The sequence below is a fragment of the Kwoniella dendrophila genome, chromosome 2 (assembly GCF_036810415.1).
Source record: "Kwoniella dendrophila CBS 6074 chromosome 2, complete sequence".
NCBI classification, from domain to species: Eukaryota; Fungi; Basidiomycota; class Tremellomycetes; order Tremellales; family Cryptococcaceae; genus Kwoniella; species Kwoniella dendrophila.
Window position 1 is genome coordinate 1,120,629 of NC_089477.1, and position 27,312 is coordinate 1,147,940.

General features: G+C 36.9%; 13 protein-coding genes and 1 non-coding gene across 14 annotated transcripts; 5 read left to right on the forward strand and 9 right to left on the reverse strand.

The window, feature by feature from the left end:
* Window positions 1-53: 53 nt before the first annotated feature.
* Window positions 54-148, reverse strand: L201_001825. The gene has a single exon. It is a non-coding gene; the product is annotated as a tRNA-OTHER (tRNA).
* Window positions 149-410: 262 nt separating this feature from the next.
* On the reverse strand, window positions 411-1,877 carry L201_001826 (uncharacterized protein; the record flags this gene model as incomplete). Its single annotated transcript, XM_066217611.1, has 2 exons — window positions 411-1,781; window positions 1,872-1,877. 2 exons carry the CDS (start codon window positions 1,875-1,877, stop codon window positions 411-413), a joined length of 1,377 nt encoding a protein of 458 aa, XP_066073708.1.
* Window positions 1,878-2,393: 516 nt separating this feature from the next.
* On the reverse strand, window positions 2,394-6,243 carry L201_001827 (uncharacterized protein; the record flags this gene model as incomplete). Its single annotated transcript, XM_066217612.1, has 12 exons — window positions 2,394-2,430; window positions 2,498-2,610; window positions 2,695-2,861; window positions 2,928-3,054; window positions 3,128-3,391; window positions 3,464-3,960; window positions 4,019-4,890; window positions 4,944-5,102; window positions 5,193-5,587; window positions 5,718-5,888; window positions 5,958-6,014; window positions 6,091-6,243. 12 exons carry the CDS (start codon window positions 6,241-6,243, stop codon window positions 2,394-2,396), a joined length of 3,012 nt encoding a protein of 1,003 aa, XP_066073709.1.
* Window positions 6,244-7,394: 1,151 nt separating this feature from the next.
* L201_001828 (tryptophan-tRNA ligase) lies at window positions 7,395-9,933 on the reverse strand (the record flags this gene model as incomplete). Its single annotated transcript, XM_066217613.1, has 10 exons — window positions 7,395-7,514; window positions 7,587-7,673; window positions 7,776-8,081; window positions 8,142-8,274; window positions 8,333-8,416; window positions 8,472-8,661; window positions 8,726-8,772; window positions 8,836-8,955; window positions 9,028-9,318; window positions 9,431-9,933. The coding sequence occupies 10 exons, from the start codon at window positions 9,931-9,933 to the stop codon at window positions 7,395-7,397; spliced, it is 1,881 nt and encodes a 626-aa protein (XP_066073710.1).
* Window positions 9,934-10,440: 507 nt separating this feature from the next.
* On the forward strand, window positions 10,441-11,437 carry L201_001829 (signal peptidase I; the record flags this gene model as incomplete). Its single annotated transcript, XM_066217614.1, has 7 exons — window positions 10,441-10,488; window positions 10,617-10,726; window positions 10,795-10,893; window positions 10,968-11,018; window positions 11,085-11,198; window positions 11,265-11,301; window positions 11,363-11,437. The coding sequence occupies 7 exons, from the start codon at window positions 10,441-10,443 to the stop codon at window positions 11,435-11,437; spliced, it is 534 nt and encodes a 177-aa protein (XP_066073711.1).
* Window positions 11,438-11,932: 495 nt separating this feature from the next.
* On the forward strand, window positions 11,933-12,624 carry L201_001830 (uncharacterized protein; the record flags this gene model as incomplete). The annotated part of the gene is made up of 4 exons (XM_066217615.1): window positions 11,933-11,940; window positions 12,020-12,098; window positions 12,221-12,265; window positions 12,415-12,624. 4 exons carry the CDS (start codon window positions 11,933-11,935, stop codon window positions 12,622-12,624), a joined length of 342 nt encoding a protein of 113 aa, XP_066073712.1.
* A 919-nt stretch (window positions 12,625-13,543) lies between these two features.
* On the forward strand, window positions 13,544-13,933 carry L201_001831 (uncharacterized protein; the record flags this gene model as incomplete). Its single annotated transcript, XM_066217616.1, has 2 exons — window positions 13,544-13,711; window positions 13,862-13,933. The coding sequence occupies 2 exons, from the start codon at window positions 13,544-13,546 to the stop codon at window positions 13,931-13,933; spliced, it is 240 nt and encodes a 79-aa protein (XP_066073713.1).
* Window positions 13,934-14,221: 288 nt separating this feature from the next.
* L201_001832 (uncharacterized protein) lies at window positions 14,222-15,439 on the forward strand (the record flags this gene model as incomplete). The annotated part of the gene is made up of 1 exon (XM_066217617.1): window positions 14,222-15,439. One exon carries the CDS (start codon window positions 14,222-14,224, stop codon window positions 15,437-15,439), a length of 1,218 nt encoding a protein of 405 aa, XP_066073714.1.
* Window positions 15,440-16,143: 704 nt separating this feature from the next.
* Window positions 16,144-17,446, reverse strand: L201_001833 (uncharacterized protein; the record flags this gene model as incomplete). Its single annotated transcript, XM_066217618.1, has 2 exons — window positions 16,144-17,291; window positions 17,359-17,446. 2 exons carry the CDS (start codon window positions 17,444-17,446, stop codon window positions 16,144-16,146), a joined length of 1,236 nt encoding a protein of 411 aa, XP_066073715.1.
* Window positions 17,447-17,918: 472 nt separating this feature from the next.
* L201_001834 (uncharacterized protein) lies at window positions 17,919-18,761 on the reverse strand (the record flags this gene model as incomplete). Its single annotated transcript, XM_066217619.1, has 1 exon — window positions 17,919-18,761. The coding sequence occupies one exon, from the start codon at window positions 18,759-18,761 to the stop codon at window positions 17,919-17,921; it is 843 nt and encodes a 280-aa protein (XP_066073716.1).
* Window positions 18,762-19,578: 817 nt separating this feature from the next.
* On the reverse strand, window positions 19,579-20,046 carry L201_001835 (uncharacterized protein; the record flags this gene model as incomplete). The annotated part of the gene is made up of 1 exon (XM_066217620.1): window positions 19,579-20,046. The coding sequence occupies one exon, from the start codon at window positions 20,044-20,046 to the stop codon at window positions 19,579-19,581; it is 468 nt and encodes a 155-aa protein (XP_066073717.1).
* A 1,003-nt stretch (window positions 20,047-21,049) lies between these two features.
* L201_001836 (uncharacterized protein) lies at window positions 21,050-21,649 on the reverse strand (the record flags this gene model as incomplete). Its single annotated transcript, XM_066217621.1, has 1 exon — window positions 21,050-21,649. One exon carries the CDS (start codon window positions 21,647-21,649, stop codon window positions 21,050-21,052), a length of 600 nt encoding a protein of 199 aa, XP_066073718.1.
* A 1,593-nt stretch (window positions 21,650-23,242) lies between these two features.
* L201_001837 (uncharacterized protein) lies at window positions 23,243-24,887 on the forward strand (the record flags this gene model as incomplete). Its single annotated transcript, XM_066217622.1, has 3 exons — window positions 23,243-23,293; window positions 23,379-24,021; window positions 24,094-24,887. 3 exons carry the CDS (start codon window positions 23,243-23,245, stop codon window positions 24,885-24,887), a joined length of 1,488 nt encoding a protein of 495 aa, XP_066073719.1.
* A 520-nt stretch (window positions 24,888-25,407) lies between these two features.
* Window positions 25,408-26,868, reverse strand: L201_001838 (uncharacterized protein; the record flags this gene model as incomplete). Its single annotated transcript, XM_066217623.1, has 3 exons — window positions 25,408-26,514; window positions 26,602-26,665; window positions 26,741-26,868. The coding sequence occupies 3 exons, from the start codon at window positions 26,866-26,868 to the stop codon at window positions 25,408-25,410; spliced, it is 1,299 nt and encodes a 432-aa protein (XP_066073720.1).
* Window positions 26,869-27,312: the final 444 nt, after the last annotated feature.

A 27,312-nucleotide genomic window follows, 5' to 3' on the forward strand; every position in this document is an offset into this window, starting at 1 on the left:
TATGTCGGACCTCCACCTCCACTTACCCGTATGAATGCACATAAAAAAGAATGAAGGTCCGACGGGATTTGAACCCGCGACCGCTAGATAAACTCCAGTCAAAGTTCCGACCTCGAAGTCTAGAATGCTACCACTGCAACACAAACCCTTCAGTTTTGATTTCGGGTTTTTAGAATAACTATATTTCATCAAAATTTTCTCACTCTGACGCAGCCAAACTTTCAACATACTTTAGGTTTGAAAAAAAAATCGTCCTGCCATCTTCAAATTTATCATGATAGATATCATGCTAGACATAGATACACATAGACTACATGGAAGAAAGGCTTCAACAATTTTCTGTCACAATGTCAACGAGCGTAATTGACAAAAGAATGATGAAGACAGCAGTTGTGGATTTGATACTAAATCTATGTAAGCCAAGCTTCAACTTCTTTCGGTTCTAATTCACCTTCCCAATAATTATTTTCTAAATAATCTTTCATTCCAGTCCAATTTATGTTTTTCCACCTTTCTTCCACTATTGCTTCTGGCTCTAATTGTCCCTTCTGTGAATTCCCTGCAAATGCCATAATATACCATTGTTGTCGTGAATTACCGCTGTTTTGATTACTGAAATTTGATTTTGTTTGAACGATTTGTATCATATGTTGTTTGATTTGATTGGCAAAATGATCTTGAGTTGATTCTTCTTCAGCTCGTTCAATTTCCTCAGGACTAAAGATTGACTGGAATTGGACTTGCATTGGAAGAAGATTTAACACTTGCGGTTGTATTTTACCTGAATTTACAATATTGATTTGTATCGTAGCGGGAAACTGCAAAATGAAATTTGAGAAAGACCAAAGTTCATCAATGAATTTACCTAAATCTCTATTGTATTGGTATTGCGGAATATTTGGTTGCACAAAATCATTATCGGTAATATCAACATTTAAAGGTATTCTACCTAATTTCCAAGAACATGATTTATTTTCTGTATAAAAAATCCAATTTACTTTTTTCAAAGGTGAATTATTGAAGTCGGGAAATCCACCAAATAAAGGTTCAGGTAAATAATTAATTGAAGGACAGATAAAAGTTAATTCTCTTATTGTATCATATATTCTTGAAGGGAAACCTTGAGGATATCCAATAATATTTGTCATATTTGATCCATCAATAATTAATTTTTCAATTCCATTCCCATGATTCGCTTTTATAAGTATATTATTTAATAATGAACATTGTTTGTTATCTGATTTTCTTTGATTTGTTGCTTGTAAGTTAAAAGTAGAGAAAGTCTGGGTATGTAAAGTTGGACCTTGATTATTTATAGTTAAACATAAAGTTAAAACTTTTAGATTTGGAAAATCATATATTTTGCTGTGATTTAACATTGTCAAGGGATCATGAGCATCAATTCTTAAATGTGTTGCGAACTTCAATAATTTTGATTTTCTACTTTTACTGTTGATGTTTGATTTATTTCTTGTTGGTGTCATCATTGACGATGAAGAGAAATTAGATAATTTTTCCAAAGATAAATCTAATCTTGAATCCCTTTTTTGATAAGGTGAAATTCCAATTCTTCGATATAAAATTGGTGAGACTACATTGAATAATGATCTTGATGTTCTACAACATATAGTTAAAGTATTTCTATCATTACCTAGATATTTTCCAAATATAACTAGTAATATTTCAACAGGTAAAGGTAGTCCGTAATTTGATACATATCCATACTTCAATAATCGGTTATTGTTATTTTCATTTTCATCAAATTTGGATTTCTTCTTCGGCTAAGGGTTCAAAGTAAACATCATCTCGTCAGCCCAATATAGACCCATCAAATTTCTTCAGAAAGACAGAAGCGGTGAAACTCTACCTACAGGCATTGTCATCAATGTTTTCTGGTTCTAGCTGTGAACAAAGTGAAAGATAAAGATGCAAGTTGTCTTTAATTAAACGATGAGGATTTGAGATATAAGGAAGATTGAAAGATATGAGGACTTTGAATCAGCGTAGAAAGATGTTAGTAGTAGAGGAGCGTAGTGAGCATTTTCATTCTACTTTTACTTTTCCTTTTCCTTTTCCTGTTCCCTGTTCCTTTCCAATCTATCCTATCCTCCTTTCGGTTATATCAAGTTGTACACACAAGGTTAGTCAACTACCATCAACCATCCTCAACATAGGTATACGTAATCCATCGTTCCATTTGATATTATTGCATTTTTCATGTGATTACAGAACATCTAAGTCAAGTAAAATGCAAATGTTTGAAATTCGATTCTTATTCTTTTGTCATTATGCGTTAATACCACTTCTAACTTTCACCTAAAATCTTCCTTTTTCTCTCTCTATCGATTCTACAATACTTCTAACCTACGTACGAATAAAAGTATATGGTCTAATTAATTCTGCATATCTTCAGCGTCGTATTGTTCGTTTCTACATTGATGATGTCAGCTCGTTCACTTTCTAGCGTCAGATATCAACAAATATGTATACAACTCACTTCTTCAAAATCACTAAACCTTCCAAAACAGTTTGGTATGGGAAGAATTCGTTTGTACCTAATTCTGCTCTTTCTCCTGTACCAATTCTTACTGGTGATTGATGAGTTTGGAACTATTGGTCACGTCATTGATCAGCATAAACTCATAGCAATAATTGGATTTATATTAGACGAGAAGAGCTAAAATTTCAACTTACTCCACTTATACCATGTCTTGTACCTGCTAAACCAACTGTATTTACAGCTTGACCAACTCTCACAGTTACAGGTTTCTCCTCTAATTCTTCATCCAACGTAATCAAGAATTGTGGGTACATGGCTGTTACCAACCAATATAATTGCCAATGATGTTTGTCGAGGACGACTATTATATGTCTCTCGTCAGCTAGTGCGTGTGGAAATCATGAGGCGTTACGGAGCTGAAACTCACATTTCCTAGCATCTGTGAAAGACACTATAGTAGCCAACAAACCAGCAACAGCTGTTCTACTCATTACTTGACCATCACTGAAGTAAGGATTAATACCAATTGTACCTTTACCCATATGTACGAGACCCTATTAAACGCAAATTAGCATTATATCTGAAAACCACCTTTGTTGAGGGGATAAAAATTCCAAAGATACTCACTTGAGCAATTCTAACCATGAAGAAACAATCAGGTTCTTTAGCGTAATAGGTAGCTAACCCTCTTAACATTTGAGCTAATCTGGCATTATTTGTACCTGCACCAACTAAACCCATTGCCAAAATAGAATTTATAGCTACATCCAAATCTGAATCATGGGAGTATTTTGAAAGTGTGTCGAGGATGGATAGTTGTGGGTTTGAAGCTGATATGAGACCAAGGGCAAGAGGAACGGATTTTCTGATTACTGGATCACCATATGTCATCTGTTTTGCCAATGAAAAACAAATTAGCTCACCGACGTCTTTACTTTGCAATCAAGTTGGCTAAGTACTTACCAAATGTTGGAATTGTCTCAAAGCCATCTCAGCACCAACATCTTCACCCATAGCTATCAACGCTATACCGATAGTAGCGAAAGCTTGATATTTGAGTGAATCCACTTTGTCTTTCTCTTCCTTATCCTTATCTTCTCCTGCTGCTTCTTCGCTTGATGTAGCTGCAGCAGCGGTACTTTCGCCAGCAGCAGGTTCAGGTGCAGTAATTGGTTGACCGGTGGTTTCGCCTGACATGTTGACGTCTCCTTGAGCATCTGCTACAGCTGCAGCAGCTGGTCCTTCTCCTTCAGCAGCTACGGGTGCCGTTTCACCATTTGATGTTTCTTTCTTTGGTTTTTCAGCATGTTCGGCACAGAGGTGAAGCATTTGTTGTACTTTGAGTACATTTCCGGTACCAGCGTATGCACAGACATCGACAATGGTTTCGGCGATAGAAGCAATAGGGTGTTCGATAACTTTGAGAGTAGCAACGGTTGGTTCCGAGTCTTCTTGTGTAGCTGTATCATCATGAGCAAGTCAGTTTCAAGCCTAATTCAAGCAAAGCACGAAACTTACCTAAGAAGAGTAAACCTAAACCTAAACAGATGAATACAGTCCACTCTGAAGCTAATTGAGTTTCTTCTCTTTCCATCATAGTTTGTAAAATTGCTGAAGCAATTTCACCATCTGCTGAACCTACAAAAACGAAACCTAAAGCTAAAGCTGACATAGCAGCAACTTCCATTGTATTTGTTTCATCAGCTATGTGAGGTAAAAGTTTTTCTGCTATATCTTTTCTACATGAACCAGCATATGCTATACCTAAACCATTAATTGCGCTTAATTTCAATGATATACTCTTACTATCAACGTGTTCTTCTAATAAAGCATATGTTATATCTGATTCAGTTCTAACTCCAGCATGGAATATACCAGTAGCTAATAATGCTCCTGCTTTAACGTGTTCTTCAGGTGAATATGTATATTTATCAATATGATCAATACCACTTTCTGTATCCCATAATAAACTCAAGCCGACTGATGCTGTAGCTGACATCATACCATGATCTTTGTTCTTGTAGATATAACTTTGTCCTTCAGGTGCATTGACCATAAGTTTATCGTTTCCAAAACCAGCATTGACAAAAGCATTAACGAATGTTGAAGCGAGGTTCTGTCGAGCTGAATCAGCTGTTTGAGTGGTTCTATTAGGTTCTAAGTGAGATTTGTAAATATCTTCCAATGCTCTAGGTTCTTCTACTCCAACAGCTTTACCAAAGTTTCTGAAATGGTTGGAAAGTTTAACGTTTCCTAAACATTCAAGAACATCTTCTTCCTGAGTAGGCGGCTGCTCTTCTTCTGCTGTTTCGGCATCTTCAGCGGTGTGTACCCAATGAAGAGGTATCTGAGCTCGGGCAAGGAAGTAGGCAAGTTGCTTTTTCATGACACTATTTCAAATGTTAGCTGTGTAATAAGGCTTTCGTGTATCATTCCAACTTACGGATTCTTTGGTGCTTCAAAGTATTGTCGAATAAGGGCAGGACTGTTGAGTCGAACGGCAAGAGCGATAGCTTCAGGATATCGATCATATTTGGCGTATATTTTGGAAGCAGTTTCTAAGAAAGCAGCATCATCTGGTGGTACAAGGAGTGGTACGCAACTGATAAAAAATCAGATATTTAGAATCAACGACGTTTGTACTTGCTATAAAAGCTGAAAGTGTTGTATCAAGGAAGAACTTAAAACTTACCTAACCATATATCTACAAACTCTTTCAAAGTTCTTATCATCTGTTAATTCTATAATATCATGAACATTTTCTAATTCTAAAAGTATATCTACAGCATCTGCTTCTGCATTATGTTTTAAGAAGAATGAAACTAATTCTAATGAAAGTGATTTTAATTGTTCTGTTGTATATTTTAATTCTTCAGGTTTTTCTATACCTTCGATTTCATCTGTTTCATTAGCATAATTTGAATTATATTCTTCACCTAATTCAGAAGCTAAATGTCTAACATATTCATGTCCCCATAATCCAGGTGCTTCTTCTGTACCACTTAATAATCTATAAAATAATGTTTCACGTTTACCTGTATCTGAATACGTCATTGCTAAAACCGATAAAATTGATGCTAATAATGACTACATAGTTAATGAAATGAATTAGCTGAAATGCACATAAAGGTTCTTGGCAAAACTTCTCCTCCTTTTGAAGCACAACATTATCTCCTTCGTTCCGATAGACGCTTAGAAGGATATGGATCACACTTACTCGTTGCTCTTTCAAGTCCTGATTCCAACTTTCCCTAACTTTGCCCAATTCTTCATAGAATGGTCGTAGGAATTTCAAAGGTTTAGGTACAGATGTCATTGAACTTGTTGATGTTCTGATTAATGTTCGAAGTGATTCTAAAGCTGGTAGATATAGACTTGTATCGGATTCCTATGGACGTGTAAGAATGTTAGGCTGGATCTCTCATGATAGTGACAAATATGAAGATCGGAGACTCACTTTTAATCGTTGTACCAACATCTCTAATTCAGCTTTTAACTGTAAATCTTCCTCACTCTGATGATCATCATACAGGTATTATCAGTCAATGTATTCAATGAGCAATAGATACACTTCATGTGTTTGGACGTACCATATCAGAAACTTCATCATCTTTACCATCATCTTTACCTTTACCTTTCAAATCACCATTCACATTTCCGTTAGGTTTATCTTGACCCTCTTTCTTCTCTGGATCTTTTGATGGTACGGCAATATCGAAAGTTGGTCGATCGTTTTCTGACATTCTGGAAAGTACTGTCTTATTATCGAAATCAATTGAAAAAAACGAACGACAACACTGTCCAGCTGCGTATGCTTTGTTGTACAGCTGTTATTATGATGGTCTATAATCGAATATAGATGTCTGTATAAAAGTTATATTCACTATATCTATCATCAACTTTGATCTCCTTCCTTCAACATAATCATCATCATCCCAACACCAAAGATGCTTGAACGCGTAGGTGTGTCATACTTCTGATTTGCCACGTGGTCAGTTCGGAATTACGGTGTGTGTGGCATTCTGGCGCATCGCAAAAGTATCATTATGATATACATTCACTGCGAGTGGAATTGCATCCATCACCATTCCTCACGTCAAAGTCTAGCTATGCATGAATCTTGAACCAGCAGGTGAAGTATCTGTAGTAAATGTTTCGGTTTACTTCAAAGTCCCGAAGATTTTGCAATGCGATCAATGCGCTTTCAAGCTTTCCAACAGCATTTCCGCTGACATGGTTTCGCGTCTTTCAAGCATTCGAGGCCATCTTCAAAATTGCATGTTGGGGATAGCATATTCACAAGGTTGTTTTGGCTTACAGACTTGATTGTATGTAACATTCAGCAGAGTTTATCTCGATCATTAAAGATATGAATGAGCAATCGTTCGTAACCTTGGTGCTGCAATTGGACTGGATCTGAAAGTCACCTTCAAATTACATCAATCTGCACAACGTCTTTTCTTAGTCCAAAACTCATATCAAACCTAATGAATCACCTCCTCGCATCTGTCCACAAAATGGCAACAACGACTCAGAACCAATAATTTCTGTTGAATTTGATGATTTATTAACTACTCATATATGCTGAACCATTTTCGACAAGTAAGTTGCAGATTAAACGAAGGATAGATAGGTCAATCATGATTGTTTGGTCAAAGTCAATTTGCTTGACAGACAATGGAATCGAGTTTTCCGCTCAAATATCAGTAAACTTATCAGGTACGTGTAAAACTTCCCCTTTGGCATACGTGCTTTTATATGCTAACAGACGTACTATATCGTGGCCTAGAGAGGACATACATGGCATTGATACCTCAATTATCGTAAAAGGCCGTATATGATCCATCTATCTATATGTATTGATAATAACCACTTCTCACACCTAACGATCTATTTATGCAGAAGGAGCAGGAGCAGGAGCCTCTTCACCTTCCTTTGCTTTAGGTCTAGGATCAATCTTCCTGGTTGAATCTTGGAAGTAAGCAAGTTTTTCATCTGTAACTTCGGCTCGGTTCTACGCAGATCAATCAGGTGGGTCAGCTGTAATCCCATGTCTGCTGTATATTCCGTTGAATCCGAAACTAACCTTTTGGAATTCAGCTACGACTTCTTGGATTTTTTCAATACAAGCAGCTTTCATTTCACTTGTACTCAAAGTACCAGCTCGGTAATCCTACGATTTTACGGTTTCAAGATCAGCATTAGATTTGATTGGTATATAGTAATTACTTGACTTATACTGCAAGGGGCGGGGATATCTGAAGACGGTACTAACCTTAGCCAACTGTTCCATCTTTTCGTCAGATTCTTCAAAGAAACTTAAATATTGATAAGCAATGTCGACATCGGGATTACCACCATTTGCTTTATGTTCTTCTTGAGTAGCACCACCACCAGAGAAAGCATGAGATTTGATTTTCTTTGCAATCTTCTTAGCATCATCAGTCATGAAAATTGCTGTATTCTCTTTTGATGCTGACATTTTGGTTCCTGCACCTTGTAATGCAGGTAAGAATTTTGAATGTAATAAAGCTGGCTTTTTGTAATGTAATTTGTCCGCAGCATCTCGAGTTAAAAGGAACTAGCATAAAGCATCATTAGCCATCGTTTGTGACACGAGGTGGTAGGATGAATAGCTTACATATGGATCTTGATCGATAGCACATGGAATTAATGCGGGGATATCAATTCGATCACCAAATATTTGTGGGAACGAGTTACAGAATGATGGTGTGGCTTGTACAGCAGCGAAATGGAACATTCCGATGTTATCACTAATGTCAAAAGTCAATAGGCAGTCCATACTTTGTTACCAAAGAAAGCTCGACCTACGAATCAGTGAAGCCGAAAACATTTCTACTTTGACTTTGTGTTATGGTTTTAGCCATAAGTACGACATTTTCATAGAAGGTACCACTAACAGTTGACCAAATCAGCTTGATGTATTGCTATAACGCACATTATTACTTACCCAACATTTGCTAAATCAGAGAAAATGAAAGTCTTTTCCGGTATAAAACCACAAGCGATGATATCTTTGATGTTATCCTGACCCATCTTCTTGTAATGCCTCAATAAATCAAGAGGTTTCTTTGCTTTGATCTTTTTCATCAATTCAGCTTGCTTTTTTATATCTCGTTCTAGCAAGTATTTCTCGTCATCTATTGGAAAAGTTTTCCATGATCAGCAAGGTATTGACAATGATTGATACTGATTGATACATACCAGTAACTTGGATAACGAGAGGTACGTTAAACACTCGTTGTAGGTAGCTATAGATTATCCATCAGCTATGGGATATCTAAGCAAAAAGCTACTTTTATAGCTGAACTTACGCAGTGAACATGAAAGGAATCAAATGACCCATATGCATAGAATCACTTGATGGACCTCTTCCAGTATAAAGATAGAATGGTTGACCTTTCTCATATCGATCAAGTATTGTGTTGAAGTCACTGAGTTGTCAAAATCTCATCAGCTTTTCTCCTTTCTACGATACCAAGCGAGACAGTGCAAGTTAGACATACCGATGAGAATAGAAAGTACCTCTTCTCAACAATGGATGTGGTTTTTGTCCTGTTAATCTTTCAAATCTATCTAATAACTCCTGAGAGATCAATGAAGCGCCAAACCTTTTAGTGAGTTTATCATAATCGATACCAAGTTCTTTACCGTCTGCACCAACTTCACCTTCTACGTCAAACGGTGTGACTTTTTGTTCTTTAGCCACTGCTTTCGACGAGGAAGTAGGAGCTGAAGTTGAGGCTGAAGGTTCAGGAGTTTCTTTGATTGTTGGTTGTTTAGGTATAGCTGTATCGCTGTCAAAAGTCAAAGTCAATCAGTCATGTATTTATTGTATTATCAGAATCCTTACAAGTATGTGAGGAAACTCATAAACTTGTATGTAATGTTGAGAAATCTATTACTTACGCTCTTGAAGTATGTCTACTATGAGTCATTCTTTTTGGTTCTTTTACAGCTTCTGGAACTTCATCATCTAATTTAACTTTATCCCAATCTTCCGCAGAAACACCTTGTTGTTTTTGGTTTTGATCTCCTTTGTCATTTGGATTTGGTGTTTCATTTGGTCCAAAAATTCTTTCAGGTTGAGGTAACCTCATTTCTGATAAAGTCGTTGATAATTGTTCTGAGATTGATTCTGATCTGACTTTTCTTCTTGCTTCGGTTAATGCTTCAGGTTCAGGTCCAGATAAATCTCCTGTACCAGATCCATCTTCACTAACTTGAGAAATGGGTGAAAATACTGAATTTGAATTAGCGGATTTAGGTCCAGCTGAAAGAGGAGATTTGCTTTCAGGTAAGTTGAGCTTGAGACCTGTTGGTGCAGGTAATTCCAATTTTGATAATTCAGTTGCAATGGATCCAGGTGTCATTGCACCTGATTTTGAAGGTTGATCAGGAGTTAATGACATTTTGGATTTTGATAATGTACTTGATGTTTTAGGTAAAGGTGGTTTAGGTGTATGTGGAAATGCCTTATACAGTGAACGTACAAGACGCATAAAGTGATATAAGGTGAGAAGAACAAGTCTAAGGGGAGAGTACCTTGAAAACAAGAATAAAAATAAGTTGAGAGATTGCTGATAAGTGAAAGTGGTGGACTGTGATTGTAGGATTCGACGTGAAGCGAGTCGTGGTTATCAATCGTTCAATGATGTGGATTTATTCCAGATGTCTTGGTAGATAAGGAGCTTAGACACGTGTTCGTTATCAACACGGTTATCATCAAGGAACACGTTAACGTTGATTTCACTTGAACTCGTCCAGACGTGGATGAAATGCATCGTCAATCGTGAACAAAAGAAATAATTCAACTCTTATGGCCACAATCTAGATATAACGTTCTAATAATATCATACAGTAGCTTCCAACTGCATATCAGTGAAACCTATTCAACTTCCCATACACCTCTTCCCAACATGTTTTCGAACGAAATAGCTCGTTTGAAGACCTTAGGTTTTCAGGGGGTAAGTCAACTTATCTGTGTGTTCTGTATTTGTGAACGTGAAGCGGAATTATCTGGCTAACAAGTATCTCGCCTTCACTTCTACCTGATCTCGACTTTACCAACTCATTGTGATTTATTTATATAAAGCTCTTATTTCAAGCTCTTAACCTTTTAACCGTGGTATCTTCAGGTTTAATGATGTGGAAAGGATTATGTCTAGTAACAAATTCAGAATCACCAATAGTGGTCGTATTGTCGTAAGCTATTGGAAGACAAGTTTTTATACTCTTTATTTAGCTGAAATGATCCTAATGTATCCTTCTAGAGGTTCAATGGAACCAGCTTTCTACCGAGGGGATATCTTATTTTTGACAAATCCCGCTGAAGTAACTTATGAAATTGGAGATATAACGGTCTACAAGATGTGAGTAGTGTATACATAGGCATAAATAATCAAGTCCAGAGGACTCAGCTGTACTGACTTCCAATTTTCCTTAGTCCCGGACAAAACATACCGATAGTGCATAGAGTTATAGAATCGCATATTTCGTGAGCTGACCAAAACTTTCGAGTCTCTTGGGAGGATTCCAGCTCATACAAACATTGGACAAATAGCAATACTACTCAACTTCTACTTACGAAAGGAGATAATAATCCAGGTGATGATATAACATTGTATAATGGCATAGAATGGATTGAAAGGAAGCATATCATTGGAAAAGTTCGAGGGTGAGTGATCAGCTTTCAACTCAAAGATGTGAAATCTAATGAAAGCTGTTTGAAACCGTATCATAGATTCTTGCCATACATCGGATATGTCACAATAGCAATGGTAAGTCAGCTGCTAAAATGAAGCGCCTCCAATTAAGCTGACAAAACTATTGCATTGATAGAATGATTTCCCTCAATTGAAGTATGCGTTGTTAGGCTGTGTAGGATTAGTAATGTTGATACAACAGGAGACATAGTATATCTTCTGAAATGTAACTTGTACATATGCATATCTCCTATGACCAACTCAATGGAGCAACTTATACATACTACTATATGTCTGTATGAGCTTGACTGATATCGATACATTTTGGCGCTACAGTTTGCCACCTAAGCCACGTGTACTATAACGAAGTCGCGTGTCCATGCGTAGTTGAAGCTAAAGCTGAAGATGTTGACAAGTTACTTCTCATGTTTGGTCGTCTTTGTATTGATCATACATGTCAGTTGCATATAATCGTAAAGTAGTAATACAATAATAACCCAGGAATACAACTCTCACTGCCTAAACCCTAGGAATTCGTACACAGCCCTCATCATTGGGGTGAAAAAGCTGCACCGCTGTAATCAATTTCTATTACTCCGGTACATCGAGCACCAATACTTTCACTTCAGTTCAGTCAGTATCGCAAGGTCTAAACCTATAAATTCAACTGTTTGGGTAGATACTCAGTCGGTCTATATATACAGAAATGCCAAGGTCAGCTTCCTTATCTTCTAAACTCCATAAAGCGACGGATAATTCAGGTTAAGCTGACATGCTGTTTATTGTCGTACAGTGCGTCTGATCAAACGCTCGAGAATCAGAATGAGGAGGAATTGAATTCATTACATAGTAAAATAAAATCGTTACGTTCGGTGAGTTTATTCACCTAAGGCTGAGAGCATATTTACCTCACCGCTACAGCAAAGGACTATGATGGACTCAAATAGTCAAATTACAATTACTGACTAGACTTTCATCCTTCCTACCTAATCAGGTTACGATAGATATATTAGATGATGCAAATAGACAAAACGATCAAGTGAGTTCAGCTGGATCATATAGCAGCTCTCTCGGATGTAGAGTATCAGCTGACACCTTCATGATTATAGCTTGATAGAACAGTATGTCGAATATATTCTTGTAAAAACATTTCCCCTAATCACTGATTTTACTGGATAATGATATTAGACCAACTCATTCACTTCATTCGCCTCCTCATTATTCTCAACATCACGTCATCATCAACGTACAATGGCATCAACATCAACCTTGAGGCAATATAGAACAATTGCATATATAGTAGGAGTCATCGTGGTTTTATGGTTAATAATGAAACTTTGGAGATCAGGTTCAGGTTCAGTACCAAGTCCACACACTGGTCTAGAACCTGAATATTAGATGAACTTGGGTGATAACATATAACGCCACACATCGTGCTTAGGTACTTCAAGTATAATATGAAGGGAAGTATGCGATGATCTGGGTTTCTCAAAGTCTGGACTTCTATGATAAGAGTATAGATTCAAGCGAAGTTGATCTTAGAAAATCGTTGGGGAAGATCAGAGATATATACTATACCTTGAGGTATGAGAACATGTTGTATAATTCTGTTAAATTGGTAATTGACTCGTTCTGAAACGTTTTCCACAATATCCTGTACATGTATTTGCCCTCCTGTTATGTCCATTCCGGTCCTTGCGCCATCTGCAGCTAGATACTATGCATTTGATATAAAGTTAAGATTACGGATCAAATTTGAGAAGTATTCGAATCATCCGTTTTGATCGAACATGTTTGGGGTTAAAGGTCTGTTCGTTGTTCTTCCCGCCGGTATGATGTAAAGCTGTGTATGTAACGAGTAGTATTAGAACTCGGATCTTGAAAATGTTCAAACAAAGGAGATTTTCACTTAAGCTAAAACATTATCGCATCAAACGACGCAAACACGCAAAACACGCAAGCAATTCGTTTTCTAAATGTTTCTTCTTGTTTAAATCTTTCTTCTTGACCTTATCATTCCAGACAAAGGGCTGTTCATTCATTTGTTATTTCTTGTCTTATCTTTATCAAATACAACTCAAGATGAAAATGTAGAAAAATCCAGAACATGTGTTTTTACATCAAGGGATGGATGTTGATACATTGGATAATCCTTACGCCATAGATATTTGGTATTTTTCAAGATTTTTCATCATATTACAGATTTTTGCTCTTCCAGTCTACCTACCTTAGTGGAATTCAGAGAAGAACAAGAAAGAGCTGAGAGATAAGGGGAAGAATGCATTGTACAACAGTTCAAATAGATAAACAAACCGCAATGAAAAATACATATAAATATAGCTCAAATCCCCATTTCTCTTTTCATTTAGAAGAACTTCATGATGATATTGATTCAGAAAAAGAAGAAACTCCTCCTCCTCCTCCTTCAAGTGATAGTGTTAGTAAGAAGAGAATGGGAAAATCCAAAAGTTTTGCAGATCTAGCCGTAAGTGCGACTTTCACCTTTTAAGTTATCTCAGTTACGCTGGTTACGGCATTTTTGCTGGTGGAGGAGGTCCACCTTTACTATCCTTCAATCAACATTGTTTTCTTCCCTTTCGCATTTCTTTTTGTTAACGTGTTTATGTGATGATAGGAACTCCTTGGATTCGGTAGCAAGTCAAGTAGTAAATTTTCGGAAAAAGACGAACATCTCTCGATACCTTGACCTAAATCAAGCGCAAGTTTGGAGAGACGTTCTTGTAAGTATTCAGATCTTGTGCCTTCGTCAAAACCCTACTGACATACGTTCTGAACCCACCTTACCCTTCTTGCAGCACTAGCATATACCCGAAGACATTACGTTCCTCATCATTTACCAACACACATTATTATTCGAATATTATCATTTTGCTCCAATGATACATTACTCAACGCTTTGACAGTTTCAAGGTCATTTTTCAGTCTAGCAGGAAAGGTCTTATTTCGACAATTGTCCTTGAGAGATCCCAAAGAAATGTGGGAAAAGATGATAGGTTCTACAATATTATACGAAAATTTTACTGGAAAAATACTGATTGGTCGTAGGAAGTTCAAAGATAGATTACTTAGATATACAAATGAAGTTACGTTATATTCCCATGGTGACGATGAAGATGAAAATGGAGAAGATGTAAATGACGAAGATTATTTTGGTAATTTTAATAGATTATCAATATTCTCTCAAAAATCGAGCTCTCACTCAAGAAATTCATCTTCATCATCAATATTCGCGTTTAACAAACCAAGATCTAATCCGACTACACCTGTAATGCCCTCGCCTTCACCTGATAAACCATTGATCTGTCCGCCTGTTTCACTAAATAGTGTAATGCCTAGATTAAGAATCTTAAGAATCGTTTTATCGGATGAATTCGATTATCATTTGTTATTTTGTCCAAGATATTGTCAGACTTGTCCATTATTAGAAGGGTTAAGTAATTCAAACTCAAACTCAAATTTAGAAAAATTAGTTATAATCGGTGCAAGATCCCCTTTAGTCGTTTTACCTACTGCATTTTCATCTGGAACATCATCCTCAACTACACCTTTACTTACTCCTCCAACAAGTCCTAATCTGTATCCGGTAATACCAAGATCTAAATCGACAGGTGGACTACCACTTGGTTTGTCAGAATTAACTATAGTTCTACCTACTGGTAAATCATACGATTCAAAGGATTATGAAGGCTATCAAAGTATTTTCCAAAACAAAAAAGTTCTAGGTACAATTGAGAAGTTGAATATCGTTTTTCTCATTTCCCTCAAAGGTCAAAATGGTGATATTATTCAGCAGAGTTATGATGAGGAAGATGATGACAATGAAGAGGATATAGTTTGGCAAATAGCATATTACAATTCACGTTCAGCAATAGATAAAACATCTTATATAGCTTTGGCAGATGATTTAGTTGAATGTTGTTTATCTTTACCTCTTGAAACTGAAATCGATATAATCGGAATAGAGAATTTAGATAGTAAGAATTTGAATATCAATGCTAATTATAGAGGACATATACATAATAAAGTTAAGAACATAATGGAAGATAGAATTAGAAGACAAATTGAAATTAGATTGAAATCGAAAAATAAACAAGATCTTATTCATGAGAGAAACAAACGGATCAATTTCTTAAATTTACAAAATTGGTTGAAGGTTCATGGTAAGGAGGAATTAGGTGATTATCAAATATAATATGTTGTAATGAACTCATCTTGTACTGAAACAATTAGACACGATACGTATAATGGATGGTGTGTATGATCATGTGATGATATGCATAAATACATAACTTGTATTTTCTGTGTTATTGATTACAGTCTTGGGGAAAGCGATGATCTTCTTTGCCCAAACGATATAATATCACATTTGTAACCATATGCATCGATGATATCTCAACAGTTCCGGTTCTTGGGCATCTGTATACTTCTACGACTCCCTCTCTTTGCTCTTGTCCTCCTCTTTCAGCTTACCGTTCATTCCCTCTCTGTCGTCCCTCCGTCTTCCTCATTGCTTCTGATTTGGAATTGAATAGCTTCGCGACATCAATACAATACCAATACAGTACCAATACCTTCAACAGGATAGGATTTCACCTCTATGCTGACTATCCGTTAAGGTCATTTCTTTTAAAAAAGTTTTATTCAGTAATCGTTGTTCAAAATGGTCTATTCTCCTCAGATACTTGATCTTTTGGAAATCTTCTGCCACAAGTTTTCTACAATACAAAATATCCATAGAAAGTACCCAAGGTTGTATCGGAGATGTCATATTGTGCGTTACAGCGACAAATAAGGAGATTTTGATCGTTCTTAAAGCGTGGATTGCCTAAGTCGACTTGTCACCAGATTCCCATATTCCAGTGTGTGAGCTTGATCAATCAATAACATATATCTATCTTATCGTTTAAACCAATAATCGAGTTCTTTAGAGCTAAAGATAGTCGAATTATTTTCTTTTCTGAGGTAATCTTCCATCGAGATATACTGTATCCGATCACACAATTCACGCACTTCTTTACGTTTTTCTTCAGTCAATCTTCCTAATCCCGCATGAGCTCTTTCAGAAGATCGTTCAATGATAGCCAGATCTAAAGAATCTTTCGTAGCTTGTTGAACACCTAATGGGGCACTACGCCAACCAAATATCGATTGATCTATACTATCAGAATTGACTATTGTTATAGATACTTCCGCCGATTTATCAGTGTTGTTGTATCCATCATCATCATAAATATTTCTTGCTAGTTCATCAAAAATGATTGGATATCCTCTTCTTGTTAATATCGGTTTAGATGTTGATTTTGATCTTGATCTTGATCCTAATTTCCATTTTCCATCTATATCTTCATAAGTATTTTCATTAGTCCAGAATATTAAAGTAAATCGCTTTAAATTTAGAAAATCCAACCATGATCTGACACGAAAATAATCTTTACATGTATTCGATGGACAAATCACAACAATTTCTTGGATATTACTGAAATCTCCTCTTATTTCCAGACTTAAGATATAATCTATACCTATCACATTTGTATTTTTAATAACGAGTTTTTTAGGCATTGGAATTTGTTCTAATATGTTACATGTTCTAATTGTTGATTGATTATCTTGACAATGACATAAAACGCCTGAGATTTCTTTTTTAACCCGTATGTTATTGGGATTGACGATGAGTGTATGCAATTTTGGTAGTCGAAGGACTTGTTCATCGATACAACAGGTTTCTTCATGATAGTCAAGTTGAAGAATCTCAACTTCTTTGGTCCAGTCAGAAGATAACGTGGATATACTGTGCAGTTTATCATATCTCTTGTTGATATTGGTACTGAAGAGCTGTTTCAAAGCTGGACGATTGGAAGGCAATGAAACTATGATTTTTCGGTACAGAATCGGTACAGCAACAGAATAAAATGTATGTGAAACCAAACAACATTGTAAAAGAGTCTGAGAGTCGTATTGCAGATTTTCGATGATGTTGAATATCACTTGAGGTGGTATAAAGTCCAGCGTTCTATGACTAGCTCCCACATATACATCTACATGAGCTGATTCAGGAATGGTTTGATTAGCTTATTTAGAATTCACGCTATTCCGACGAAGTGATAGACTTACTTACTGGCAAATTCGATATGACATTCCTGGGCGATTCGTTATGATAAGCACCTCCGATTAAGGTAGAGATACGCTGAAACAGCGGCATCCTAGTTGCATTGTGATTCTGCTGATTGATAAGTCAAGCCAAAATATGTATTATATAGAGAAGAGATAAACGAGTGTCTTATCTAAATCTTATCGGATGGTTGATGTCCGACAGTTCGACGCGTTCGAGAAATGGTGTCCAGAGAGTTTACGTAAGACCAACAGAACTACCAATTCTCAAGATCGGTATACCCTGTGAGTACAGCTCAAAAGTATAATATTGATCAACTAAGAAGTTTAAAGATGAATGTAGATGCTGATTGCAAATTTCGGTGAGAAATGTACTGAGAAATTATCACAGATGCTTGACATAAACTGCATAAAGTGGATAGTGACGACTTACAAAGGCTCATCTGTGTACACTATATTCGCGGTGACTTATAGAGAAAGAATGTATGGAATGAAATAATAGTATGAAACTGTTGATGAACCTCATTCTCCTTACTTTCCGGAACCACCTATTTCTTCCCGTACTACCCGAGCCATTCTCGAATCTCTTCAGATTCCCAGATATCTCGCCAATCTTGAGTTTCAAGGTATTCTTCCATTGAGAGGTATTTTATTTTGAGGGATCTGTGAGTTGCCTTATCAAGCAGTTCTAAGCCTTCTTCACCGAATCCAATGTGACTGTACTCATCAAATACTCCAATGCTAATATCGAAATACATAATCTGTGCAAGATCATTTTTAATCTGTTTTTGGGTTTCTATATATGACCTAGAAGATGAACCGAAAGTAGCCACTAATCCAGAATTGATGATTAATACTTCAGTTTGTTCTGGGAGTTCGAAGATTGTTCGAGCTAACGAGGCGAGATTGGGTGCAAAAAGATCGTCCGGGCGTTCGAGAGGGACGTCTTCGCTTTTCAACCTCCACTTATCGGTCTTTGAGTCTGTCCAGAATATCCAAGTGAATTTTTTGAGATTCTTCATTTTTGGTAATGGTTTGAGACCCCCTTGGATTTTAGATGAGACTTCTGTGGGACTGATGAATTCGGCCTCTTCGGCTTCTTCAAATACTTTAGAAGGTATACCAAGAGGGGTATGGATGCTGACGAGATTTGCCAGGTGAACGATGATCCTTCTGGGTGAGAGGTTGTCAAGAAATGTGCAAGGTCTATCTTCGACTTTACCTTCTTTGTGCGTGATCCCTGTAAAACATATCATGTGATGATTTTTTGGCATTGTAACTGAAGAGGCGAGAATGAGAGTATGTAAGTTTGGTAGTTGACGTGATGTTTCTTGGTTTCCTTCATGTTTGTGGAAGAACATTTCAAGTATTTCTGCATTTTTCATGAGATCGATCTTAGACATCATTTTGAGTGGATCTTTAATTGTGTTGATATCGGGAGAAGTTTCGTGGGTGGGAATGTGGGAGTAGGTTGAATATCTGACGTCAAGGTGTAATCTAATCTTGCGATAAAGTAACGGTGCAGCGATGAGGTGAAAAGTTTGGGATACCAAACAGCATTTTGACAGTGTATCTTGAGCGTACTGCAGGTGCTTCAAGATATGGATCACGATATCGGCTGGTAATCGCAAGGAGGATTTCATTTGACTAGACGAGGACATCCAGAATATGTAGGAGAAACACATCAATGACAGTAAGCTGACGTGAGTCAATGGTGAGCTTTTGAGGAAAGAGTGAGTGGATTGTCATACAGCACAACTTACCTTGAATATCGAGGAACTAAGCTAACCAGTGGAGCGAACTGAACGATGGGATGGGGTTGAAAGGTCAGAGATGTATTGAGATTGTGGATTGATCTTTTTGAAAAGATATGTATGGAGTAGAAAATAAATGATCTATATAATTCACACAAACAATGATGTATACTTAGTACTGTATCCGTCAAACGCGTTTGGCTTCTCGGTCTGTGCGCATCATCAAAGTTGACGATCACACACGTCATCACGCAAGAACAAAATGACTGTAAAGCTAGCAATTATAATGTTCCAGACTCTTCCATGTCTTCAATCTGTTGTTTGACATAGACTGTAGAGCTTGAAGGCGATGAAGATGTAGTTTATGATGTACATATAGTGGTATTACTGTGAACGATTTTACGAAAAACACATCGATACTTTCACTTCTTCCACATTCCTCGGAGGTACTGATTGTTGAATACATAGTTTATACTTTTATCCAATGCTTGACTTCATCCTTTTCAAAGACATCTTGCCAGTGGATACTGTTGAGGTATTCGATCATAGTGCGACACTGAATATCTTCTGATCTTGACTTTGCTCTTACTTGATCTCGTTTTTCCGCTTCCGACCGTGGAACATCCGGGAGTCTCTGGGCGATATATTGTCTGCGAGCTGCAAATCCTAATCCACGACCTATACCGATCTTAGTTTGAATTTGTAACTCCATCGGGGAGAGTATTCGCCATTCTAATTCTTGTAAACAGCCGGAATTGACGATGGTGATGTCCACAGTATCTTTCAGTCCAAATAGCACTGAAGCTAGATGGAACATACTACGATAGAGGATGCTATTCCTTCTTTTGCATCTATCATCTTCAGGTGTTAGTTTCCATTTCTCATAAAATTCATTCTTGGTCCAAAATATCCAAGTGAATTTTTTGAGCTTGTCCATATTTGGTAAAGCTCTGCCACTATTGGATATGTATGAGGTGCTGGTTGGACTGATGAAGATGATCTCTTCGACATCATCAAAGACTGTCGGTGGTGTCCCTGTAGGAACTCTGATACTCTTCAAATCGGCGTTACGGATGATAAGACATTTTGGGCGGAGAGTGTTGAGTATGTTACAAGTAATGTTTGAGGTGCCGTTTTGACCGCAGATCATACAATTGATATGGTTTATCGTTAAAATGGATATGTCGCAAAAATTGAAGGGAAGTGATGAGCACCATTGATAATTATGGGAATCTAGCTTTAAGCTCCGAGCATGTTGAAGTAGATTGAACCTAGTTGTGGGTTCGAGGTGATCACCGAAGAGATGCGTAGTAGAGGATCTACCGATAGGGGAGATGACGATTTTGCGGTATAAGATGGGTGCTGCAACGGAATGAAGAGTCCAAGAGATCAAGCAACATCTTGTGAGTGTATGTTGATCGTTGCTGAGATGCTCTAGGATCATCGCAATTATCTCGATCGGAAGGGTTTTAGTAGTCTTTGGAATAAGTAACATCATAAAACATCAGCTACGTCTGATACAAACAATGTGACCATTCAAGATTGCAAAGCAAGCTCACTTTCATCGTGTCACAATCGCTGCAGAGGCGATATACCGTTTGAGATGAAGAGATTAGAGAATTAATTGTATGATAGAAGCTGACGGGAGATTGTTGCGAAAAGAAAAGCATGAAGTAGAATATGATGAATATGTAACCTTGTTGTTGCAGCGATCAATCATACGCGTTTTGGTTTTAGCTGACATCCTACTCTTGGCAATTCTGTGGATCCGTGCACTCAGAGAATACCTTTCCCTTGATAAACGTCAGCCAGTCAAAACGACTGTACATGTCATATACAATAGATATGCTGCTACAGTATCAATAAGTACGACATGACATGCATATCTCAATGGTTATTGGACAGATACATGAGTTATCCCTCTACTACCTCGTGACCCATTACTGCTGAAGCCAGCTTCGTACTTCCTCAGGCTGCCAAATGTCTTGCCAGTTTTGCGTTTCAAGATATGCTTTCATTGAGAGAAATTTGATGTTCTGGAATTGTCCTAATGCTCTATCGATTGAACTGATATTTTTCTCTTCATCTCTTGAATCAACACCAGAATTGGATGTGAGTAACATCGCTTGAATCAAGGCTGTCTTCATTCGGTCTTCCTTTTCCGCAGAAGTCGAGAGAGGTCTTTCCAGGTCTTGAACACTCCCAGCATTGACTATAGTGACTTCCATAAATTTGGGAATTTTGATAATTGAGTGTGCTAAAGGGAGTAGCTTTTTAACCAGACAAGCATCTCCAATGTCGTAAAGATGATGTTCTCTGGTATACTTCCATTCGTGTGACAGATCTTCGGTCCAAAATACCCAGGTGAATCGTTTCAACTTTCTCAACTCGGGAATCGGATTTTGCGATGGCATCAAATGCTTCTCACCTTCATTTGGTAAGCCATTTGGACTGATAAGGATGAGCTCTTCGACTTGATTATACAGGGTTTGAGATACTCCATAAGGGGCACGTAAAGTAAATGGCTTGACATTGTGCATCACCAGTCTCCTAAAGAGAGTCGCTCGAGTAAGGGGCATGAAAGATTTTGGCGGTTCTTTTGTGTGACCATGCAAAGGAATTGCCGCCCCTCAAGCACTTCCTCCGTTGGATTTAGAATCAATGTGTCGAGCCTCGGTAAATCGAATAACTTAAGACCACATTTTTTAGCAGGATGATTTGGAATCTCCAGTATTTCAGCATGTCGTATGAGATTGATTTTTGATGTTCTGTCGAATGAGCCGCGATTATCATTGGAGTAGAAGGTAGGCAAAACCGAGTAGGTCGAGGTTTCACTCCCTTGTTTGATGATGATCTTGCGGTAAACTTTTTGGACCAGCGATAGAATGGAAAGCTTTTGAGACTAAGCAGCATTTTACAAGGGTAGGTTGACTTATTGGAAATGCTTGAAAATGTGAATGACGATATCGATTGGTATGACGGGGGGATGATGCATTTTCTCAAGTTGCATGATCTGTATGAATGTGTCTATAAGACTTGGTTAGCTGATGTCAGCTTCGGAAGATGCAGCTATTTTTAGGTGAAAATGCTCTAACGGAATAGGTGCATACCTCGATTTTTTCAACAATCCCACTGTCTCAGTCACATATCCCTCACTTGATGAACAAAGATTTGGGATGCAATGTTAAAAATGTATTGAAAATGTGATTTGATGTATAAGATTAAGAGGAAAAGTAAGAAAAGAGAGTGAGATGTTGGCCTACTTCACTGTATGAAGTTGTGCAGTTCTTGGAGTCCTTTTCCTTAATAATCGCCACTACTATTTAGGTGCTGATGGCAATCGATGGCTTTTTAGATCCGTGCGCATCAAGGATAACAATCTAACTATACGAGTACTTTCACTATTTGATGTAGCGTGCACGATACTATGACGGGTGTATAGTTAATACAATGCATAGTCAATACAAAAAGTCGAATTGATCCACAGTATGAAGACTCCAAAATACTACACAAAGGGCTGTGACTTTGTTTTGCAAGATTTGTTTATCATAAGGAACTTTGTTCCAAACCGTGAGTCGGGTTCGAACGCTAAGTCTAACCTTCATCAACAAGGGCATTAACAGGTGGAAAAACTTCACCTGGCAAGATTACTCGAGCTGAATGCAGTGAACGTACGTTCAGCAACTCGCTGAATATGGCGTGGATTTTACAAACCGTCAACATGCATAAACCGAGGAGTTGTAGATTGAAGTAAACATCTAGACGAGTAAATAGAGGTGAAGGGTGTTTATACAGTAACTTATGTGGCAAAACTCGATTACTGTACTACTGTACACTTGAGCGTATCGCATGCGTTCTTACGACGTCAGACCATCCTTTGGATTTACTAATCACACAGACACATGCATACACACAACTACGCTTTGTGTCAATCATTCTCAGGCACCATCATTGATGATGAAAATGAGTAACGAGTAGTGCCAAGCACAGCATTTCCTCTTACCCATCAGATCTGTTATTGTTGTTTCTTTTCGTACACATAATTCATAAATAGAAAAGGGTTCTATCGCTATTTGTTATGATATAACTTCAAAGTTATACTCGAGCATATCTTGTACAGCTGGCTGGCTAACATGGGAAACAAACTCTTCAAGAGATTATTCAATGACAAATTATCATTCAAGGTGAGCAAGCAATTATGCTTTACATGCTGACGATTGGAGGCTGATCATCCTTGTATAATGTATACTGAATATCATGCCTTTACAGAGGTCTCCTCATTTCGTAGACGCTCTAGAGGAATTACCGACCGTTTTATCAGAGAAAGATATATCACCGATACCAGTCTTTCTAAAACCTCGATTACCACTTGAATTGATATTGTATATCGTTGAACTAAGTCGACATTCTATATTTACTTTGAAGAGTTTAGCCTTGGTGAATCGTGCTATCTCACAATACGCTTTACAGTTGATATGGAGAGAGATATCCGTTGGATTAACTGAGAAACACCCAGTCGGCTCAACTAGGTCGTCAACAAAACCAGTCAAAACAAACACAAATGTTAATATGGGTATGATCAAAAATATCAAATCAATCAGAACATCAAGGAAAATCAAAAAAGATATGACTTGGAATACGAGAGATCAGACTAGAATTATCAATTGTTATTTTAACAATTATACATATTTGAATCGGATCAACCTGATTGGTCGGAAAAATAAACAATTCAAGAATTTAAGAACATTGAAAATACATTTAAATTCGATTAAAGGTATTTCAGGCAAAAATGGATGTTCAACCAGATCATCCATATCAGAAGATATAATCTCTAAAAACTATGCGAGGAAATTACCAACAAATTTCGATAAGTTGATCTTTATAGGTTTACCAGATTCATTTTATAGAGATTGTTGGTATGCTTCTTGAAGTGAAAGATATTTTAAACCTTATAAACAGACTCTTCCACCACTTTCAGAAACAGATTCAAATGTTGATTCGGGATCAGATGAAGAACCAGAAGTAGAAGGATTAGATGGGGAATTAGATACGAGATCAGCGAGGAAGCCCAAGATCAAATCGACCTTGAAAAACCTTCCTCATCCTGGTCCATCGAAATTAATATTCATATTCAAACAAGGTAACAACGAAGTAACAAATACAGAAGACAATCTAATCAAATTTATCAAAGAGATTTATCGAAAAGCAAAAGTACCAAATTTAAAAGAATTAAATATCATCTTTCTGCTTGATCATGTTAACTATAGTCAAAATAAGATACTGAGATTAAGACAAGATTTTAGTCTATTCAAACTAGATTTGATCGATCTTTTAAGTTATTTGTCATATGAATATCCACCTGTATCAGTAAAATTGGTAAATTTTAATTGTTTAGATTCAGTTTATTTAGGTATTTCCTCTTTCCCCCTCAATGACAATAACAATAATGAAGGAGAAGGATCAATTTATTTTAAAACTTTACAATCGGATCAGGATAGCCATCAAGTCAATGTGGATAATGATGAATCAATAAATGAGTATATCAAGAATCAAGTGCAGACTGAAGCTAGAAAATTGCACGTCAAGATTTTAGATGATATTCCTCTTGTAAAGCAGAAACCATCATCGTCTTTAGGTAGATCCAATAATCCGAATACAGATTCAGGAGAATCTATGGAAACATTCAAGAAACAGAGAATGATGACTTTGCGACAATATCTGAAGGAAGAAGATTGGGAAGATGAATTAGAATGGGAAGATGTTGAATACTATCTCTAATTGCTTTGGCCCTACCATTATTAACGTTGCTATAAACTAATGTAGAGCCCTTGGTATTTCAAGTAATGGCGGTATCCGGGAAAGAGGACGGAGTAGTAGAGGCAAGAACTCTAAAGATCAGAGTGGGTTGAAGAATACCTGTCAGGGTATATAAATTGAGAAAGTTATGCTTACTTCTTTTCTTTACTTGTATGATAGTTAGTGATATTCCCGCTGGAACTTTGTGTACTGTTGTATCAACAGATATTGTATAATTGCTAATTTAATCCTATCACGAATTTTGTGCTATTTCCTGTAACTATATGATGCATAATATTACTATCAAGGCTATGTCGCTCTAGCAAATTGTCTACATTGTGCTTCCGGAAAGTCGTATTGAGGTGCTGTAGTTGAAGCTGACTCGTTACATATCGAAAAGGGGGAGGAAGTCAAGGTGTCAGGTAGGAGAAAGGGGGTGAATTAATTGATAACGCGGAAGTGAAGTCCAGGATCGAATGAGGGAAGGTGAGGGTTTTATCTCTTATTTTGTTTTGGCATCTTCAACAGCTAATTTCTGTTTCTCTAATTCACCTCTATACCATTGAGTCCAATTTTTCATACCTTGATCTAAAGAAGTTTTTGGATGATAACCTAATAATCTTCTTGCTTTTTCAATATCATAAAATCTTTGTTGAGTAGCTTGTGAAACTCTAAATCTTGTGAAACCAGGTTCTTTACCTGTAAAATTTGAAATGAATTCTGCTATTGAAGCGATGAATAAACCTAATAAAGTTGGTAATACAATACGATAAGGTGGAATGTGACCTAATTGATTCCATAAAGTTAAAGCGAAATCCCAAAAATAAATTGGTTCACCATTTGTTATAAAAAAAGCTTGACCTGCTATTGGAATACCTTCGCCTTCTTCACCAGCTTCATCTTTTGAAGATTCAATTGAAAATTGATCCATTTTAGTTCTTAAAACAGGTCTTAAATCACTTTCATCAATTATATTTGATCTAAATTTTTTATCTAATAATAAATCTTCTTTTGTAGGATTTTGATTTGGTCCAATTGGTTTTGATAAAGATGTTGGAATTTTATGTGAACCTAAAGAAATATTTATTGAAGAAATTGGATCTCTTAAATTTGAATATGGATAAATTTCAGATAATTTATCTGAAGCTAATAAATGTGCATAAGCAACATTACCAACATAAGTGAAATCACCTAAATTTGTATTATCACCAATTTGCCATTTTGTTTGACCATTTTTAACAACATTATAAAATCCTGAAATCATTTGTCTATCACCTGGACCAAATATACCTGCAGGTCTAATTGAACAAGTTTTAAAATTATCATTATTAGCTTTTAAAACCATTTTTTCAGCTGAAACTTTGGTTTCATTATAAGCGTCTAAAGGTTTAGAAGGATAATCAACTCTTTCATCAACATTCGTTATATCTTCTTCTCCAGAATAAATCACTCCACCAGATGAAGTATAAACTAATTTTTTAACTTTTGATGTTGTTGATTGACATTCTTCAAGTAATGTTCTTGTACCTTCAACATTCACTTTTTCATATATTGCTCGACCCATTCCATGTGCAGGTGAAGCGGTGTGAATAACTACTGTCGCTTGGGACTGTAAAACGGCAATTACGGTCAGTTTAGTAATCAAGATATCTAAAAGCACGAAGAGAGAATTCAGGTAATCTCTACAAAAGCTCACCTTCTGTAATGCATTTTGTACATCTTCAGCTTTGGATAAATCACCAATAAAGAAAGTAACATTACTATTTTGATGATATAACGATATTTGATCAGCTTCTTCCGTACAAGAATCGTACAATTGCAAACCTGATACGTACCTGTCGAAATGCCTCTGTACAATATCAAACACTGAAACTTGTGATTCTCCTCTTTCCAACAACTGTTCCACAATGTGTCGACCTAAGAAACCACAACCACCAATTACGAGATAAGATTCGGATGACATGGCTGCGAAGAAGGGGTTTTTAGGTGACTTTTTCTACTGAAGGTTGTTTTGTCTATGAATTAGCTGTCTGTCCAGCAGGTAATAATGTCAAGATCTATCTGATGTCAAATAATCTACAGATAGAAGGATAGACTGGTCTTAACGCGAAGATATGTTACGGTATTTGTTGTTGTTAAATCCAAGGCCAAGGAGGATAGATAGCAACCTGAGAATGGGACGAGCGGACCGAGCCATCACTTTAAAATCAAGGAATATTAATGCCACGTCAGATAAGGGAGTCGCGCGTGTATCATTCCGTCGGAATATATTTACGAAAACAGTCGCAAGAATACAAGAAAGCAACAAAGAAAGAATTCATAGACCATTTCTGTATTATTATTGCATGATAGCAGAGTTCGTTGTTATTGCTTCGCATCACCCAAACCTTGCAAACACCAAAAAGAG